The sequence below is a fragment of the Schistocerca nitens genome, chromosome 2 (assembly GCF_023898315.1).
Source record: "Schistocerca nitens isolate TAMUIC-IGC-003100 chromosome 2, iqSchNite1.1, whole genome shotgun sequence".
Classification (NCBI taxonomy): Eukaryota; Metazoa; Arthropoda; class Insecta; order Orthoptera; family Acrididae; genus Schistocerca; species Schistocerca nitens.
In genome coordinates this window covers 290837586-290859311 of record NC_064615.1, presented here as the reverse complement: position 1 = coordinate 290859311, position 21726 = coordinate 290837586, and the positions used below count along the sequence as shown (strand labels likewise).

The window sequence follows — 21726 nt, the reverse complement described above, 5'->3', positions numbered from 1 at the left end:
AAGAAAGAAAGAAATTACCAGATTTCCCAGATGAAAACACACTGTTTCCATGTTAAAGTGACAATACTTTCCCTTGGAACAGTAAGACTTGTCATTTGAATGGTTAAGGTTTTATACACTGGCAAAGGACTTCCAATAACTTAAGAAACAAAATCCGAGAGGGAGGGACCATGGGTTTTTGAAAGATCTTTGATCAGCAGCAACACATATGCTGCATATTTTAATATCACAAAAGTATAAAAAAGTAAAATTTTTTAATTTGTATTCCGCAATACTTTTATGTAGCATCCACATACCACTGCAAAAACCTATTAAGAAGGAATACAAATTTCTCGCGAAAACTGGAAGTTGTTTCTACACACCATAACTAAGAATAGTAAGTCTTATGACTTTTCCAAACTGTGTAAAAATTAATGTTATTTGTGAAGCCAAGAAACTGTATAACTGGCAGTTTATATTCTATTCCAGGAGTAAATATAAAGCCTTGTGGGGAGTTACACCAATAAAACACTGGGCGCTGTAAGTTTACAATTATCGAAGAATGGCATTCTGTAAATTTAAGATTTAAACATAAACTAACAAAGCCTGGAAGAGGTACCACACAAATGTTGAAACATGTATTGTGACAAAAACTATGTTTCATGGAAGGCAGATATGTAAAATTCTGCTAAAGCTGTCAATATATTTGAAACAAAACATTTTACTGAATACTACTGACCAAATTTGCTTGCTTATTAACCTTGAACTGAACACTTCTATATATCTGTATGTACAGGGTGATTCAAAAAGAATACCACAACTTTAAAAATGTGTATTTAATGAAAGAAACATAATATAACCTTCTGTTATACATCATTACGAAGAGTATTTAAAAAGTTTTTTTTTCACTCAAAAACAAGTTCAGAGATGTTCAATATGGCCCCCTCCAGACACTCGAGCAATATCAACCCGATACTCCAACGCGTTCCACACTCTCTGTAGCATATCAGGCGTAACAGTTTGGATAGATGCTGTTATTTCTCGTTTCAAATCATCAATGGTGGCTGGGAGAGGTGGCCGAAACACTATATCCTTAACATACCCCCATAAGAAAAAATCGCAGGGGGTAAGATCAGGGCTTCTTGGAGGCCAGTGATGAAGTGCTCTGTCACGGGCTGCTTGGCGGCCGATCCATCGCCTCGGGTAGTTGACGTTCAGGTAGTTACGGACAGGTAAGTGCCAATGTGGTGGCGCTCCATCCTGCTGAAATATGAATTGTTGTGCTTCTTGTTCGAGCTGAGGGAACAGCCAATTCTCTAACATCTCCAGATACTGTAGTCCAGTTACAGTAGCACATTCGAAGAAAAAGAGACCAAAAACTTTATTGGCTGAAATGGCACAGAAAACATACACCTTAGGCGAGTCACGTTCGTACTGAGTTGTTTCCCACGGATTCTCAGTGCCCCATATACAGACATTGTGACGGTTGACTTTCCCGTTAGTGTGGAAAGTTGCTTCATCACTAAACACAATCTTTGAAACGAAAGATTCATCTGTTTCCATTTGAGCAAGGATAAAATCACAGAAATCGATTCTTTTAATCTTATCAGCTGCAGACAGTGCTTGAACCAATTTCAGACGGTAAGGTTTCATAACTAACCTTTTTCGTAGGACTCTCCATATAGTTGATTGTGGAATTTGCAGCTCTCTGCTAGCTCTGCGAGTCGATTTTCCTGGGCTGCGAACAAATGCTTGCTGGATGCGTGCTACATTTTCATCACTCGTTCTCGGTCGTCCAGAACTTTTCCCTTTGCACAAACACCCATTCTCTGTAAACTGTTTATACCAACGTTTAATACACCACCTATCAGGAGGTTTAACACCATACTTCGTTCGAAATGCACGCTGAACAACTGTCGTCGATTCACTTCTGCCGTACTCAATAACACAAAAAGCTTTCTGTTGAGCGGTCGCCATCTTAGCATCAACTGACGCTGACGCCTAGTCAACAGCGCCTCAAGCGAACAAATGTACAACTAAATGAAACTTTATAGCTCCCTTAATTCGCCGACAGACAGTGTTTAGCTCTGCCTTTTGTCGTTGCAGAGTTTTAAATTCCTAAAGTTGTGGTATTCTTTTTGAATCACCCTGTATATGCTTCAAGGGATCTTACATTATGAACAGGACATTAGAGGATACTCCAAGAGCAATAGAATTTAGTGAACCATGCTAAATACACAATTCGGATCAAAGTGCACATTTGTATGTAATGATTCAAAATGAACTAGCACCCAACTTTTTGAGCTTTTCAGCGTGGTTTTTGGGATGCAAATTTCCTTGGGTACCAGTACTGTATTATCTTGTTGGTTCTTTACTAGAGCCAAATGCCTTACATCCCAGTTGAAAATGTGCACTTGAAATTCAGTGAACAGTTTAAACTAGCAAATAGTGTGGAATGAAACACTTTACTTCAAATAAACTGACGTCCTCTGCATAAAATATTACTAAAATTTCTTTAACAAACTAACAAAAGTAACTTCACTGTTCCACAAGATGAATAATGCTCAACTGCCAATGATCTAGAAATAAAATAAAATCAGAAAACAAGCAAGTAACATTTTAATTTTCTGTAATTACGTGAACTATTTTAATAATTTGATGGTTCCCAGGCACAGAATTTTTTTTTCCATTTGACATGAGAGCTGTGAATGAAGAGTAAACAGCAAAATCATGAAATGTAAACATGGGTCATGTGGAGACCCCCCCCCCCCCCCCCCCCAAATACAACTCACGACTGTTGTGCCACAAAATTTCTTCTGGGTACAGGTAGGATCTGGCTGCTTGCTGCTACTGGTTATCCATACACAACTGCACATGCGTGTGAGCACGCTGCAAACTGCTCAAACATAATGTGAACAGTTGCATCGTCATGCTCGTTGAAAGCAGTTTTTTGTTATGAAGTATTGCAGTCTTCATCTTTAAGTCTTTGACACATTTTGCTGTTGGTGGATGCTTGTGTGTACACTGTTTTGTTGTTAACGGCACTTTTTCTTTACAACTGAAGTTTTATTTCAGAGTTTTTATATAGTTTGTTTTATTGCTGCAGTATTATTCTGCAGCAGAGGGATAAAGTAAAATTCTTTATCAGATTATTGGTCCTTATCAGTCAAAATTACAAAAATTTAATTGAAAACCAAAACAATGGGAAATTCTCCGAATTCTAAAAAAATTGTGGGTTTATCCCAGTTTTGGTTTTTTCCAGGGAGCATAAATGCTGAAATAGAAACCCTTTAGAGATGCAACATTAGTCAAGTACAACGAGGTAAGAACTAGTCTAGAAGGTAACAAAATTAATGGAGCGAGAGTGAAAGGTGGTGAAAGAATGATTCACTACAGGCAGAAGAGGTATACAGGGGCAGCAAATGTAAGGGGAAGAAACTGAAATAATGAAACTTTAAATGTTATGAAAATTTATCAATATTTGCTGACATACTGAATATCAATTTTCCAATCAATTCACTCCTTTGCTGCAGTGGACAACCTGATGAATAAATTAAAATGTTTGGAATATGTTATACTAGTAATTACTTGGTGCTACATTTGCCACAAACTACACAGCACACAATAACTGCATATGTACCACTACTTTGCCTTGGTTCCTTACAACAAATCTACCACAAATTTTGCACCAATGTTCAAGAATGGCAAGGAGGAGGTGAGATACTAAAATCCCTACTAGCATCCTAGATGTTCCTTGCGAAATGTAACAGAACTTACCTCCCTGGTGTGAATCCACCACTACCTCCTCCATGATCTGCTCCACCACGGCCCATACTACTACCCCCCCTTGAGGGAGGTCCTCCCCTGCCACCTCGACTCGGGGGTCCGCCGCGCATCATTCCTCTTCCACGACTATATTAGGAAACCACATTTCAACACTTTCTTATTGAATACCACTGAATGCAAATAATTTTACTGCTTTACACATGATACCCAAATGTTCTTACAACACAACTGTATAGGTTCTTAAAGTTGTCTCCATGTGAAAACTGCAGAAACCATCTGCAAAACTAATGATTTTAATATTTACACAAAAAAGTTCTATTAAGAAGCAACACATATCCTTTAATTAGGGTAATTTTGTATATTAAACATTACTTAAGGCTACATGGTTTCCTGTAAGATCAAAATTTAGCCACCAAGTTAACTGCAGAAGTTACTCAGAATCTTAGCGTTTTATAACTTTAGAGGTCTTAAGCCCCCCCCCCCCCACCACATATGAAATTAACCTAGAGCTTTAACTACTCCGAGTTGTGTGCACCATAATAGGACATGGGCCTGATGCACACTGTGCAGAGCAAAAGTAAGATGCTTTACTAAAGAACTTTACTGCCAGAAGTACTAACAAGTTTTACATCTATAACCAGTGCCTAATAATGCCAGATAGTCCAACTTTAGCTCTTGATCCATCTGGTAACAGCACTCATTGTTCTTCTGCAGCCAAACTCTCAGCTATTGAGGAGTAGCAAACAATGTCCCCATGCGGGCCGAAGAGCCACAATGGGGCAGGTGATTTCACTATGGGGTAATTTCATGCCCATAAGTTCCCACATGACCATCACAGATTTTGATATTTTGTATGAACGATCACACATGTTCCAAGTGTCACTATCGTTAATTCAGTACTTCTGCAGATATAGTAATTTGCTTAACCCCATAGCACAGCTATCAACAGTGCACATGTGAGTTTTTTTGTTACACATATGCCTATAGTCTGGGAGACGAGTCTTTGGTATTGACAGCTCGGTAGCGTCTTTCCGTTGCTTAGCGACCGCAGGCAGGCAGCCAATGACGGCCTGACTGAGTGGGTAGCAAGGGCCACGTTGCCGCTCTGAAACCCGGTCGCGCGCGCTTATGAAACTTACCAGTGTCTCGCGTGCAGACGGTGCGGTCGTTCGTCGTTTGAAGTTGAATTCGCAGTTTATTTCGTTTTTGTTGTTTTTAGTGTTTCTTTTTTTATGTTTCGTTGTAAACAATGTCTAGTGCGGCGGGTAGTACCAGCCCAACACAAGAAGTGAAACGGAGGAAGAAAAGTGTGCTACACACCCAGGCCCGTGAATTCGTGTGCTCTGTGACGGATTACTTTGAGAAAGAAAAGGACAAAAGTGGACCCTTAATTCCTGTTGTTCAGGTTGTGAAGAGAACTGCAGCAGCATTGAAAATAAGTAAGAACACTGTTGTAAAGATAGGGAAAGAACAGTATAGTGTAGATTGTGACAAGAGTGGCACAACAAAGCTGCACACACCAGGAAAGAAGCGACCGAGAAATAAGCAGGTGACAGCTTTGGACGATTTTCAGAAAGACGCTATTCATCGTCATATATACAGCTATAATAAGAGAAGGGAACATCCCACTCTATCTAAATTACAGGTGTCGCTTCAGAAAGACGATCTTTTTAAAGGGAGCAAATTTTCATTGCACACAGTGTTGAAAGACATAGGCTTCAGCTATTCACTGTTTAACGGACACAAAATATTAATAGAAAGGACAGATGTAGTTGCATGGCGGTGCAGATTTCTGTGCAGGATCATGGGTGTGGAATTCGAAAGTATAGTGTGGTTAGATGAAACTTGGGTCAATGCCAGCCATTCTTTACGTAGAGGCTGGAATGATGGAAGGCCCGAGGGGACAATGGCAGTGCCTGTTGGCAAAGGAGGGCGTATTATTGTCTTACATGCAGGAACATCGAAAGGTTTTGTGCCAAACTGCTTGAAAATGTTTCGGTCAAAAAAGACAGGAGATTACCATGAGGAAATGAACAGTGTAGTATTTCAAGAATGGTTCGAGACATCGCTTATGACGAATCTGACAAGTCCATCAGTGATTGTTATGGACAATGCGCCTTATCATTCCGTTGTTCACGATAAGGCACCAACCTTGGCAACAAAAAAAGACGATATCATTCAGTGGTTGAAACGGCGAAAAGTAGATTTCAGAGAAGATTAAAGGAAGGCAGAACTGCTCGAAATTGTGGCACAAAAGAAACCCCAATGTCCAACATATGTAATTGACGAGATTGCTAAAAGGCACGGGCATGAAATCGTTCGGCTTCCTCCATACCACTGTCACTTCAATGCAATTGAAGGAGTGTGGGCGCAGATAAAAAAATTATATTGCTGCAAACAATAAAAAATTCACGATCTCAGAAGTGGAAACTCTCCTTCCAGCAGCTATCAATAAAGTGACAAGCGAGACGTGGGCTAAAATTGTAAACAGCACTGCAAGTGCCATCAGAGAGGCGGCCAAAACCGAAGGGATTGTGGAAGAATGCATCGAAAATTTAATTATACATCTGGGAGAGAGCAGTGATAGTTCGAGTAGTGCTGAGGAAGACAATGTCAAATCAGATTCTGACAGTGATGTGAGTGGTGTTTTTCCATTACAGTAACTACAACGTATTCAGAAATGTAAGGAGGGAGTTTGCTATCGATCTACAACCATATCATCATATTCTGAGTACTTTCTTCAGATTATAACTCTTAATACACTGACCAATTATTCTGTAGCTTGTAGTAGAACAAATTAATAATGCTAATACTTAACAATGGAAACCAAAACTGCTAATGTTCAACAACTTGTGAAAATAGTTTTCATTTCAGTTGTGAAGTTTAACAAATAACTTTATTATGTTTCAGCATCTTAGATACTTGTACTAAATAGCTCTTATCAGTTTTCGAGTTCATATATTTCAAGCATCAACTTTAAATAAATTCACGCGTACCAATACGACTTTTATTTTGTCTCGCTTTTATTTCTGCTGCTAGAGAATGCGTGTAGCAGACAGGGTGCCGCGTGCTGTGAGCCACGTTCGTCAACAGCGCCGTCTGCCCGCCGGAACTGTCAGTACCAATCACTCGTCTCACGGACTATAGCAATGTTTTCTTGAAAGAAAACTTGTACAACTTTTTGCACTCTCTTAAGCGAAATAATAAAACATTTGCACATTGATAATCTGAAGCAAAATTCGCAAAAAAATAATAAAACACCTGTAATACTGGTCTTACTTAGATCATAAAATTTCGTTCAACAGCTTTAAACAGTTTACAAATCTAAGATTTTTCTAAACACCAAAAAATGGCTATTATTGGCCCAGTTTTACAAAGGGGTCTTCTGCAAACTCAAACCGTTTTCAGTCTGAAGACCCATGTTCTAAACAACCTAAACTGTATTTGGTTTTCCAATGCTTGCTTGTGAGGCCCTAACAAGAACAACAAGGTGGAGTTTGATTGAAAATGAGCCATGTTCTGCTGGCACTCTAATCTGACATTTTTTATTAATTTCTACAATTGTTTGATACTGTCTGGGGAAGACAATTTCAAAAGTCCTAATGAATAGGAAGTGAGAGTGTCTGAATAGCTCTAAAAACTTAAAAATGTGGTGTGTTGGCCAGATGTGTATGAAGAAATATTGATAAGACAGGAGACAAGAAATTGCAATTTTCGAGTGGGATTACCTCAAATTGTTAGAATCACAGACAATATAAAGTTATTTTAATTAGGTAGCTTAGTCTAGTTCACTTTTTATAAAAAGAATTTCAAGTTCATTACCTAGTCATCAGGACTTTACACTGTCATCCCCAGGTAGCACTAAACAATTGTAATATACAGTAAGAGACATCAGATTTATTCTGAGTACCAGCAGAATATGGACCCATTTTCAATGCACCTCCACCTAGTTCCTTTTTGGGGCCTTATATACTCACATTGCAAAGTAGGTTTTTTTTTAGTTGGCTTGGAACATGGTCTTTCTAATGAAAACTGTTTTAAACAGTTTGCAGAAGATATTTGTAAAAGGCCCCCCCCCCCCAAAAGACATTTTTGGTGTTTTTAGAAAAATTGTCAACTTTGCCCTCAATTTGTAACCTATTGGAGAGCAGTACAAGAATGAAATTCCATAATCTAATATCTTCTATTGATAAGTTATTATGTGTGAAGTTTCAAGAGGATCCAATTATTTCCAGAGATATAAAAAGGTAAATTTAATATTTTGAGCATTTTCTTCTTTTTTTTAACAGACTGCTTCAAATTATCCATGTGCAAATCACCTAGGAAATCTTTTTTATTACTTAAGATAGTGCAGAAAATTATACAAGGTGGCCTAGTTTTGTTTCTTTCAAGAAAATATTGTCAGATATATGTCTTGCAGTTGCTGAAAACTCATGGGTGCACTGTGCTATGAGATCAAACAAATAACAATCTCTGCAAGTAGAACAATCAAATCAAAGCAATCGGGAAACACTGTACCACTCCTGATACCCCACAAAACCACATAATTCTCATTTGCAGCACCTACAACAAGAAGAAGCAACTGCTATGAGACATCAGTTAATACATACACCCTGAATTCAGTCATCTGGTAAGAGACAATACAACAGCACTTAATCCACTACACACAGCCTATTAATACATAGAAGTGATTACATGAATTGCAGGAGAGCAACAAACAGAATCAGGATAACTACATCAGCACAATACAGACCACCAGAAAACATTCAGTTTATACTGTAATTAAAATAAATGACAAATTGCAGTGTTGCTGTCTTGCTTGATCAACCAGCAACCGTCTCTTATCACTCGAATCATTGAAATATTAATCACAAAGTTGTTTTAATGTAAGTACAGAAACCATCACTCATACTTCCATTAGCTTCCCCCTCAGTCTTGTTTAATTACTGAGCTTTGATGTGACTATTGTTAACAGAACAATGCACTCCATCCAAAGCAAGACTTTCTATCAAGTGCCAAAACCCTTGTTTGTGCCTCATGCCAACTACATTTAAATCTTTATTAGTTAGTAAACCTAAAGGAAAATTAGAAAGCATACAACCAGCTGACAAAGGTACTATATCAATGGTAGACAATGAAAACTTAACTCCATCTGTCTGAAAAAAATCTTTATTCCAGTACCCAGAAATTCCATTAACAAAGAGATGTTAAAGTGAATGGATTCCTCTAATCAATAAAGTACTAGGCTTATACTGTATAGTTACACATGTAGCAACATTACCTGTATCACTTTATTTCTTAAGAAGCCATTTTTGCTTCTCCTCTAAATTTTACAAAATGGAGTTATGAAGTTTTCACTGCCTACCATTGATATGATACTGTATATTAATTGTCTTGTGAACACAATCTAACATTACATTCTTAATGACTGCCAGAGCAGACCTGTGTGTTTAATGAAGATGGCAATTCATGTAAAATGGCTGCAGTGTGATACTGGACTACATCCCTGAAATCGTTGTTATGCAGACAGTCTTATATGTAGAATTTGAAGGTATTTGTTAGGTTGTGAGTTGGCAAAGCTGAAAAATGAATACCAAGTAAATGGTATGGTTAAGTTTGCACCATACTGATTGCACTTTCTTAAAAAACCTGCAAGGTGAATAGAAACCTATTTTAGCTAATGAATAAACCTCTGATTTGTGTTTTGGTGCATGTTATTTGCATTGTTAGCTGCAACAAGCAGAAGACACTTGGTTGGTGCTCCAATTTTAGCAATTTTTGAGAAAAAAAAAAAAAAAAAAAAAAAAAAAAAAAAAAAAAAAAAGCCACAGTGTTCTTCAGCACACCAGTGTAGAAGTTCACAGAATGTGACCTGTAATTTTGAACATTTTCAAGTTCCACAATAAACTCTTACTGTTATCGATTGTAAGCTGTAACTTAATTGTGCTCTATTAAAATTTATAACAGTAGGTCTATCCTTATTCAAAGAACCTTTCTCTAATTTCATCATACAATTATATGAGAAATATTACTTTTGAGAATTTTCGGACACTTGCAAAACTACGATTTCATAAGCTACCAGTACGAGTGTTTTGGATACTTAATTTATTTCACAGCAAATCAGCATCTGTGGTTCACAGTTCTGCCAAGGAATACACTAGCACTGAATTTCACTGTATATCAAAACAAATGAAACATGCGTTTTTGAGAATTTTTGTGAGTTACCATTGTTTCTGCGTGCTCTATGAAAAATTTGTAGTAAATCAGTGTTTGTGATTTAGTTACTGCAGCAGACAGTCTAACAAACTGTATTACATCTAGCTTTCCCTCAAAGAGTAGCAGCCTATATACATTACGCGCATTTATCAAAAATTGACTCTGTATTTGAGTGTTCAAAGAACTATAATTAATGTCCAAACATTCTCAGAAACTAGTAATTTTTATTATGTTTTTGTGTTTTCTTCATTTTCTAGAAATATTGTTTTGTATTTACACAAATTCTTATGGGGCATAAGTAACATTTTACCTCAACAGATACAGGATCTGTCATACTCTTTCACTTGACTATGTGTAGGGTGTCAATTGCAGATCTAGGCAGCCTGTTACAGGACATACTGAGACCAGGAAGGACTCAGGATGTTGTACCAACCCCCAATCTGAAGTGCTGTCTTTCATTACAACTTAGCCAGCACAAATGAAGGGGAACAGTCTATTAATTGTCAGCAGTTCAAACGAAAGGTGAATGATGGTACCCCTCCGGGAAATGGCAGCAAGAGACAGGAAAGCACTCTAGCCACACTCAGTATGTGTGCCTGGGGACTTCATTCAACATGCTGAAGAGGCTGTTCCAGCAGCCACTGACAGGACGGGGTTCAACCAACTGCATATTGTGGCACGCATTGGAATAAATGATGCCTGTCATCGGGGCTCTTGAGGCCATTCTAGTGACTGACACAGAAGGTTAAAAAGACAAGCCTTGTGCATGCTCACAACTTGCAGCACTGACCCCAGAACTGATCGTTGCCCTTTGGTTCTGAGTCAAGTTGAAGGACTGAACCAGAGCCTACGAAGGTTCAGAGACAACGACTGTGACTTTGTGGACTTGCGCCGTAAGATTGAGAACTGTAGGATTCCCCTAAATGGGTCAGACATGCACTACACATCAGAGGCTGTTGTCAGGTAGCCGACTATGTGCAGGGGTGCACACTAGGTATTTTAGATTAAGCACCTCTTCATCCGATCCCAATAATGATAACAGTAGGAAACCCAGAAGTAGCAGTGTAGGATCAAAAGAAATGCCTCTCACAGATAAGAGCATTAAAATCCTAATGGTAAACTGACAAAGCACTAAGTTTTTAACAATACAGGACTTAACTTCTGAGGTCATCAGTCGCCTAGAACTACTTAAACCTAACTAACCTAAGGACATCACACACATCCATGCCCGAGGCAGGATTCGAACCTGCGACCGTAGCAGTCGCGCGGTTCCAGACTGTAGCACCCAGAACCGCTTGGCCACTCCGGCCGGCAGCAATCTAAGTGCCAGAGTTTGAAGCCCTCATGAATAGCAGTGAAGCTCACCTAACACCAAGTACAGAAAGCTGGTTGAAACCTGCAATTGATAACTGAGATTTTTGGGGATAATTTTAGTGTACATCGAAAGGATAGGCAAATAGGAAATGGAGGTGGTATAATCATCGCAGTAGACAAGCAACTCAAAAACACTTAAACATATATAGAAGCCACATGTGACACTGTTTAGGTAAGATTCACTAGAAGGGGTGGGCACAAAATAGTTTGATCCTCCTATTGCCCACCAGACTCATCTCCTGGTGTAATCTAAAACTTTTGTGTACATTCCCAAGAATACTGTAATCGGCAGTAGAGACTAATTGTCCAACAATTAATTGGGAAAATTGCAGTTTTATTAGAGATAGCCTGATAAGACCTGCTGTGAAACATTACTAAATGCCTTCTCTGAAAATTGCCTAGAATGTAGTTCAAAACCCCACTCATGATGGAAATAAGTTGGATCTAATAGCAACAAATAGACCTGACCTATTTGAGGTTGCCCACATTAAAAATGTTATCTGTGAGCACAACATTGTTGTGGCAACAATGATTACTGCGGTACAAAGGATAACTAAATCAAGCAGAAAGATAAGTGCGTTCAGTAAACTAGACAAAAAAATCAATACTGTCACATCTCAATGATAAACTTAACGTTCAGCACACGGCAGGAGCATGTGGAGGAACAATTGCTCAAGTTTAAAAGAATAGTTGACTATGCACTGGATAGATATGTACCCAGTAGAACAGTCCATAATGGGAGGGAACCTCCATGGTTTACAGTCACTGTAAAGAAACTTCATGAAATTAGTATTAGTCTCAGTGGTGTTGACAAACAGCTGAAAGCGTTAAAACTGAAAAAGCACCGAGGCCCGATTGAATCCCTTTGAAATTCTATACCGAATCTGTGGCTTAGTTGATCCTTTTCTAGCTATAATCTAACTTAGATAACTAACAAAAACCCTTGCCCAGTTCTTGGAAAAAGCACGTCACACCTGCCAACAAGAAGGGTAGTAGAAGAAGTGATTCATGAAACTACCGTCCAATATCCTCGAGATTCAGATTTGTTGTAGAATCTTAGAACATATTCCGAGCTGAAACACAACGCGGGATCTTTAACAGAATGACCACGCCAACATCCACGAGCATGGATTTCGAAAACATCAATCATGTGAAACAACTTGCACTTTCCTCACATGACTAACTGGAAAGCTTTGGATCAGGTCAATCAGGTAGATGCAGCAATTCTTTATTTCCAAAAAGCATCGGACTGAACACTACACCTACACTTATTGTCAGAAGTACCATCATATGGGGTATCGAGTGAAATTTATGACTGGATTCAGAACTTTTTGGTAGAAAGCACCTTATCTTGGATGAAGAGTCATCGTTAGATGTGTATATAACTTCAGGTGTGCCCCAGTGGAGCGTGCTGGGACCATTGCTGTTCATTTTGTATATTAATGACCTTGCAAACAATATTATCAGACTTTTTGCAGATGATGTAGTACTATCTGAAAGAAGCTACATAAATATTCAGTCATATCTTCGAAAGATTTCAAAGTGGTGCGAAGATTGGCAACTTTCTTCAAATGTTCAAAATGTAAAATTGTGTACTTCACAAAACAAAATACATAGTATCCAATGCCAGTAATATCAATGAGTCACTGTTGGAATCTGTCAACTCATATAAATACCTGGGTGTAACACTTTGTAGGGATATGAAATGATCTCTCAGCTTTCAATTGTGAGTTAAGCATGTGGTAGACTTCTTTTAAATGGCAGAGTACTGGGGAAGTACAGTCACTCTACAAAGGAGACTGCTTACAACTCACCTGTACAACCCATGATAGAATATTGCTGCAATGTGTGGGACTAACGGGCACCATATGAGAATGGAATGGGAAGAAACCCTAATAACTAACACGAAGTACCCCTCTGCCATGCACCTCAGTGGTTTTCAGAGTATGGATGTAAATGTATTTTACATTAACTACTCAAAACACAAGGGCCTAACTAAATAACTTTTACCTGTAAAAGTTATTTGTAGACTTCTGCAAAATCTTTCACCTTTTCTTCTTCTGCAATATATACCTGTTCCTGATTTAAAGAATTTGACAATTTTAGGTTTCTTCCCTACCCCTATCACTTCTATCCTAAGGTAAGTTGTCATGCCACACAGGAATCTAGCTAGTTTAACACACACTACAGTTTTACTTCCCAACATTATGAAAAAGGTAGTGTTACTAACCACGTAGTGAATACGTTAAGTTAACGACAGGCACAACGAAGGCAGCAAACAACTAAACTTTTGGCCACCAGAAGACCTGGCAAGTGCAGGTGTTAGTTGTTCACGACAATGAACATTTTACAAATACCCTGCCCATTCTGTAGTTATGGAAGTTGGAGGCAGCCAATGGGAGCATTACTGGTGTTAGTTTATTACACACATTTTTATTCCAATAACATACAAATTAATTGCACTTTTAAAACATGTTTTCCTCTGAAACCACATTTTCTGTGGTGGGTGGCAAAGGACAAATTATTCTGTATGGATGGCCATTTCATATTTTCTGCTTCTGCTATTTACAGGCTTGCTTTTATTGGCTTATATGACATTATATTATACCCACTAACCCCAGGGGCAAAAAACGATTCCCTTTCAAAGTTCAGGAGGTACATATGATAAGAACCACTAATTTTCATTATAATCTGGAGACAACTGATGTCTCCTATTATGTCAAAAAGATATATAACAGCTCTAAAAATGCAAATGAAAGCACCTAGAATTAAAGAGAACACTGATTCCATATGCCTTACCTGTAATGTAGCCCAGATAGCTGGCACAATGTTGGGATGTATTTTGCTTCCAAATAAAGTATGGTTGCCGTGAAACTATCTCCACAGTATTCTTTTGTAACATAAAAATGAAAATTGTGAACACCCGCTCACCGACTAGCTATTGGGTGTATTCTGAAATTCTATTGAAACCCAATACAACGTCCTAAGTTGTAGGGGGCATTATCTACTTCCTGCTCATAAACATGTTCAAAGTTCGCTGGTACCCTATTACATAGAACACTCATCTGCTTTATTGGAGAGAAGCACATGTTGAAGTTCACTGAATTTTTTGCATTCTTCCACTGACCATTTACGAATGCATGTAAGTTAAATTTGATTTAGGTATACTGTTATTTAAATATTACCTTTAGAATTGTTATTCCTTGGTCATTTAGCACTGTTTATTAATATTTTTGTGATAAGTCAGTTTTCTGACTATAACCTCTAAATCTCCATGGAGTGAGATTGATCATGGCATTACAAAAATTCTCTGCTGGATAAATAGACATGATATAATATTTGGAAGCCTTAAATATCAGGCAATTTTACTATTAGTGCAAATACAGAATGTTTACACTTCCTTGCTTGTTTTGTTACAGTGATTTAAAATGGGAAGAACATATAAACGTGCCCTGGGTTGTAGAAGCTTTAAAAGATGTGATTGGCAACAATATGTCACTGAGGAAAGCAGCTACAAAGCACAGATTAGCATATAGTACTTTATATAACAAATACCATGGACTTAGAATTTAAAAAAATCTGGTGCTCAGACAGTTTTTACCCAAGATGAAGAAATAGCATTTCTGACACCTCTTGCCTCCTGGCGATTCATATTGACTGTTAGACTTAAGAATGTTTGTTATATCTTTCCTGGATGGACAAGGCAGAGTGTGCACTAAATTAACAGAATCTCCCAGTAAAGACTGGGTTCCTGGTGTCTTACAGCGACAAACATTTTGCCGGGATGTGTCTAGCATCTAACATTACAGTGTCCCATGCTAGTGTCTCACATGAAGTTATCATTGCATATTCTGACAATATGTGTGAAAGACTCTTGTGGCTGTGCCTACAGCCAACACATTCAATTATGACCAAATCAATGTCAGTGATGACTCAGAAGTCTATAGTGATCTACATATGTGGAACAAAGTACCCCGAGAAAGTCTGCAGTCACTCCAAATCAACAACCATTATGATGTGTGGCTCAGCAGCTGGTGACTTGCTCCCTCCTATCATCTATTGAAGCCAGCATCTTCAGAAGTTGTGGTTAGAGAATGGCCCTAGAGGTCATCCTTGCTACACCAATGCATGCTGTGCTTCTGGGATTCTATACAATCGATCATCACTTGGATGGACTGACATGGCGACATTTACCGACTGGTTCGAGTCATCATTTTTGCCAAATGCCTGACATTTGGATGGTGTTCAAGTTCTTGGGGACAACCTGGTATCCCACTTCGGTCCAGAAGTCCTCACACTGTGAAATAAATATAAAGTTTGTCTGTATGCCATCAAATCTTTGTCAGTCTCCAGATGTGGCCATCTTCCGGCCCTTGAAGATAGCATGGCGGAAGATTCTCGACAGATATAAGGCTAGTCATGGAAACACTGGCCTACCAAAGAAAGACTTCCCCTCATTATTGGCCAAAGCCTTAATAACCAGGGATGAAGTTCCTCCTAAAATGGAGCAGCAGGAGGAAAGTGGAGTTCCATGCAATTTTATTGCAGGATTTTTAGCATGTACCATTTAACTCTCAGCATGTACTCCAGAAATTACCCAAGGAAAGTGCAGACACAGAACATTTACAGGAAAAAATAAATGACTCCCTGACAAGAGTTTCTGAAGAAAAGGAGCTATGGTGATTAAACACCTGGTTCCGAGTCCCAGTGTCGCAGAAAAAGATTGATGGTTTAGTCCGGTAACAGTGCCACTGGAGAGAGCAGTGATTAAGAACAAGAAGTATCTGCTACTGAGGAATCAGATGATGATCAGACAGCAGCTGAAAGTGAAGAAGTAGTACTGGAACAGGACTGAGTTACCAGGTGGAAATTCCACTATTGGTAATATGAAGGAGGGTTCATTTTGTTTGAGAAATTCTTAGGGGGCAATAGGAAAAAAACAGTTTATATTTGTTTGCATTGTTCAGGAAGTGTTGGATGAAGGGGAAGTAGAAGTGACGGAAATGAGAAAAACTGGTGATTCCCGGAAAGTGTTCAGAGCTGAAGATGATGTATCTATAGTGGCGATGAAGGACATTTTACTGGTTCTAGTAGTTCCTTCTATTGCAGGTGGCAATCATCTCAAGCATACCTTTACAACCAACATTAATGTTAAAGAATGTTGAAAGGAACTTAATTTGTGTACGCTGAATTTGTTTCAGTTTTATTTACTGTACTGTTTGTTATTTTGTTTTTGTTTCGTGTAAATGCATACACCGAGCTTAATGAAAATTTAAGCCTACTGCCGAAAAACGCTGCTACATCTGAAACTAGTTTTTAATGTAGCCTGTCAGTAAAAAACCATATTACCTGTATTAAATATATCTCTAAATATAACTTTGAACATATTGTTCCTTCTGCTCAATCTCACTCCATTTATTTTTTTGCTAATCACAGAAATGGCTGGACCAAACTGCAAGAGGTTAACATTGATCACTTTTGGTCACTAGTACTGTAGTTTCATGCAGTAATAACGAGGTGGTTAATCTCACCCCAAATCAGGTTTAAGATCGATCACCCATATTGAATATTTTTATGCTTTATGGGTAATGAAGAAAAAACAGAGCTTTTTGTGAATCCCTTCAACTTATTTTTCCTGATGAATTGGAACTACGTTAAGCATTAGTGATCAAAACTCCAGTAGAAGTGATCAATCTCACCTGATTCCACGGTACGCGAAATATAAAATAATTGTCAGGTGATGGAATGATGAATAATACACTGACCATATCATAAAATAAATTACAATATAACAGTTTATTATGGTTTTATCATCGACATTCCTGATTCTATATTTCCAACTTATATGATACTGTTAACACTTATGAACGTGATGGGTCAGGCAATTGAACCTTCTTGTACAAATAAAGTATTGTACCACCAACTCAAAGCATTGTGTCAGCAGCTCATGGTCTTTGGTTGCGTTCTCACTTCCTGAGCATGGGTCCCAGGTTCGATTCCCGGCGTGGTCGCGGATTTTCCCTGCCTCGATATGACTGGGTGTTTGTGCTGTCATCATTTCATCTTCATGAAGTGGTGAGATTGGACTGAGCAAAGGTTGAGAGTTTGTATGGGCGCTGATAACAGTGCAGTTGAGTGCCCCACAAACCAAAACATCATCATCATCGCAGTGATACAACATTTTTCAAATATGCAAGAGCTGTAGGCACCACTTACAAAAAATACATTGAAAACATCAGATTATAAAAATCCAGTTTTCTGCCATCAACGTGCCGTCACCATTTGTGAAAGGGATTATCTACACTCTAAGGTTAGAGCATAAACTGCCAATCTTAACAAACCTGTACCCATTAGTGCTACCCTTCTCTGTACATATTCAACATCCCATTAGTCCTATTTGGTACCCATCCCACACCCTTGAGCAATATTCTAAATAGTTTGCACACATGATTTGTTAGACTGACTGCACTTCCCAGTAAACTACCAATAAACCAAAGCCTACCACCTGCCTTACTCAGAACTGAGCCTACGTGATCACTCCACCTCATATCCCAATGAAGTGTTACACGCAGATATTTGTACGAGTTAGTCAATTTCAATAGTGACATTGATATTATAGTCACATTGATACAAAATTTTTCTATTTTGTAAAGTGCACATGATTTTACACTTCTGAACATCCAAAGCAAGTTGCCAATCATTGCATCATTTTAAAATCTTATCAAAGATCTGAGCGCGTTTATGCAGCTTCTTTCAGACCTAGTTCATTAAACATAACAGCATTGTTTGCAAATAGTCTGAGGTTACTAGTAATACTGCCCGCAAGGTTATTAATCCAGTCTCAGGACTGAAAACAACAACAACGTTATTAATATAGAACTTGAACAAAGACCCCAACACACTTCCCTGGAGCACACACTAAGTTACTTCTACATCTGACAATGACTCTCCATCCAAGATAATATGCTGTGAGTTCCCTACCGAAAAGTCCTCAATACAATCACAAACATTGAATCATATCCCACATGATTGTACTTTTAACATGAACAATAGGTGTGGGACTGAGTCAAATGCTTTTAGGAAATCAGGAATTACTGCAGCTATCCGATTACCTTGATCCAAAACTCTCAGTATGTCATGTGAGAAAAAAAGCGAATCCAGTTTGATGTTTTTGGAATCTATGTTGGTTACCATGGAGGACATTCTGTTCAATATACCTCCTTATGTTTCAGTTCAGAATAATTCCTAAGGTTCTACAGCAAATTGATATCAAGGAAATTTGACATTAAGTTTTGTGAATCATTTACTACCGTTGTTGTATGTGGGTGTGACCTGTGCTCTTTTCCCAGAACTGGGCATGGCTTTTTGTTCAAAGGATCTACAATAGATTATAGTTAGACGATAGTCTAACTCAGCCACATATTCAGTACAGAATCTGGTAAGGATTCCATCTGGGCAAAAGGCTTCATTCAAGTTTAACTATTTCAGCTGTTTGTCAACACCAGTGACACTAATACTTATTTCATTCATCTTTTCAATGTAAGAGGATTAAATTGGGGCAATTCTCCTGCATTTTCCTTTGTGAAGAACATTTGAAAATGGTGTTAAGCATTTCAGCTGATACTTTGTTACCATCAATTTCAGTTCTAGTCAGATTCGCAAATTAGTGCCACTAACAGCCTTTATATACAGCCAGAATTTCTTTGGATTATGTGAAAGATCATTTAACAATATTCTGTTGCTGTAGTCTTTAAAGGCATCATGCATTGCCCTCTTGAAAGCCAAAATTCTAATTCAGCACTGCTCTATCTACAGCCCTACACTTTACATCTATTATCTATCTGTTTCTTCGAAGTGCCTAAACCACAGAGGTTCCCTCCCATTATGGAATGTTCTACTGGGTACAAATTTATCCCGTGCACTGTCTACTATTCTTTTTACTTGAGCCATTGTTCCTCAACATGCTCCTACCCTGTGCTGAAAGTTAAACATTTCTCATCGAGATGTGACGATATTGATTTTTTTGTCTAGTGTACTGAACATATTTACCTTTCTGCTTAATTTAGTTGTGCTTTGTAACTGTGTTAATCACTGCTGCCATAATCATGTCATGCTCACTGATACCATTTTTAATGTGGACATCAAGGAAGTCGGATGTACTATATGCCATTAGATCAAATATATTTCCATCATGAATTGGGTTTTGAACTATCTGCTCTAGGCAGTTTTCGGAGAAGGCATTCAGTAATGTTTCACAGCAAGTCTTATCAAGCCACCTCCCCACTGATGATTACAGTATAGTTAGTGCACATATGGAAAAGTGAACTGAGGTTTTCTCTAAAGTTTCTGTTAGGGAATGCGCCAAGTCTGGTAGGTGATGTGATACGTCTGGTAGCGTCCGTAATGAACATAACCTGCCACCCAAAAACATCATATTCCCAAGGGATCATCAGTACTGTGATAGTTACAATACATATGATTGCCCACAATCAGAATGAGTAATCGTGATGCACAGTTGCCTTCTTGATAGTGTCACTAGTTGAAGACTGGTTGTGTATTATACCTCACCGTGTCAAACACTTTTTACAAATATTCAATAAGCAACAGAAGAAACCAATCACAAATAGGAAGAATAAATCCTAACAATGGATCATCAAGTCCATACAAAAAGGCAAACTGTTGAGCCAAATAAGAACTCCAACAACCTCAAAAATAAGTGGTAAATTAAACTGAAAACCTAATGTAGGCTACCTGATGTTTCACATTTATGTTTTCTAAGTGCTGTGTCAACATAAGCATTACCAGGTGTGTGATGCAACAAAACTATTAGTAATTAATGATATTTTACTAATAAATTAGGCTTTCATTACTTGTGAAAAATACACAACGTTGCAATACAACAAAAATGTTAAAACCTTGACAAAATCCGACAGTGTCCACAAACAAAGAAATTTGGTGGATGACGCTCACTTCCAGTGATACATACCTCGAACCTCTCATGCCGTCACCGTATCCACCCCTTCCTCGTGGTGGTCCACCTCTACCAGGGCCACCCCGACCACGACCTCTTCCACCTCCAAAGCCACCCCTTGGAACATCTTCCATTCTGCTCTTCTAAATGCATGCAGGAAACACGGAAGAAACAAAATTAATGAACTCGACAAAAATATATCCAGTTTCTACGTCTGTAACAAAAAAATGTACGTAATTATCAGAAATCTTAGCCAACAAAACTAATATGTTTACACTTTTAATATCACAGCTTGATTAGCACAAATATGCAATCCGATAGGCAAATGCATATTCACTGAAATCTTTATGCGGAAAAAAAAAAAATCACAAAAGCGTTGACTGTATTAAATGATCCATACAAATCCATAAAACATGTCCAACATCCCGGTGGATTCTACGCCAATGAAACAGTGAAGGTTAAAAGTCTACGACTGTCAAACTTAACACTGGAAAAATAATTACATGCAAAAACAAAATGTGAAAAATGATACTTTGGTGATGATTCTTAACTCACGTAGATGACAATATATTAGTATTGCACTATTGTTTTGGACACAATAATACCCAAATATAAGGACTTTAGAACTATTTTAATTTCGAAACATTAAAATAATAGGTTACTATCACTATGTTAACAACAAAGTTATAATGAGGACTATGATATATACTGAACACATCAATTTGGGAGCTTCGCCTACTCGATATGATTACTACCGGCATACACTAAATTAGGTGTGAAGAACGACTAACACATTATACCGTATTTCAATATTCTAAAAACTACCAACAATAAGGACATATGATTATTTTGAATACAAATACGAAAAAGTTTACCCCCAGCAGAAACACAAAAACTTAAAAACTGCTAATTTACACACCTTCGCGCTTTCCTCCAAAATCAAAATGGATCTTCCACACGTACACCGTTCAGTTAATACCGCTGGCGTTATCGAGAATGAACGCGCTCCCTTCTTGTTTCCGCTTTGAAAATCAATAATGTTATCTATGATACAAGGAAGAAACAATGTCAAACATTTAAATTTTCGTTCGCTGTGCAACATTATTTTTTAAAGTCACACTATAATCATCAGAAATTATGAATTTGAATATATAATCTGAAGAAATAAGAATTTTATTAGTTCCTCATTTCGTACAGAATGGATCTCGAACTATCGCAGATAGATGAACATTTCAGCGAAGTCAAATAAAATAATTGATTGAGCTCGTCAGCCCTTTAATGCATGAATTTGTATTACATTTCCAGACCTCGTTTGATTTCTTCAATAAATCTAATAAAGACAATACTACAATGAAACCAATGTGGAAATGCTAAAGGGTGACATGGGTACAGGTACATTA

At 38.0% G+C, this 21726-nt stretch overlaps 1 protein-coding gene across 3 annotated transcripts in view; it reads right to left on the bottom strand.

Moving 5' to 3' along the window:
- Positions 1–21340, bottom strand: part of LOC126236042 (RNA-binding protein FUS-like) — a 59020-nt gene extending 37680 nt beyond the window's left edge. For 2 of the 3 annotated variants that reach the window (XM_049945076.1, XM_049945077.1), the window contains exons 1-3: positions 21246–21340; positions 20342–20469; positions 3757–3891 (exon numbers count right to left, since the gene is read on the bottom strand). In XM_049945076.1, the coding sequence (XP_049801033.1) occupies positions 3757–3891; positions 20342–20460 (254 nt within the window). In that variant the 5' untranslated portion in view covers positions 20461–20469; positions 21246–21340. The remainder of the gene's footprint in view (positions 1–3756; positions 3892–20341; positions 20470–21245) is intronic. The other variant, XM_049945078.1, reaches the window with a different exon arrangement.
- Positions 21341–21726: the final 386 nt, after the last annotated feature.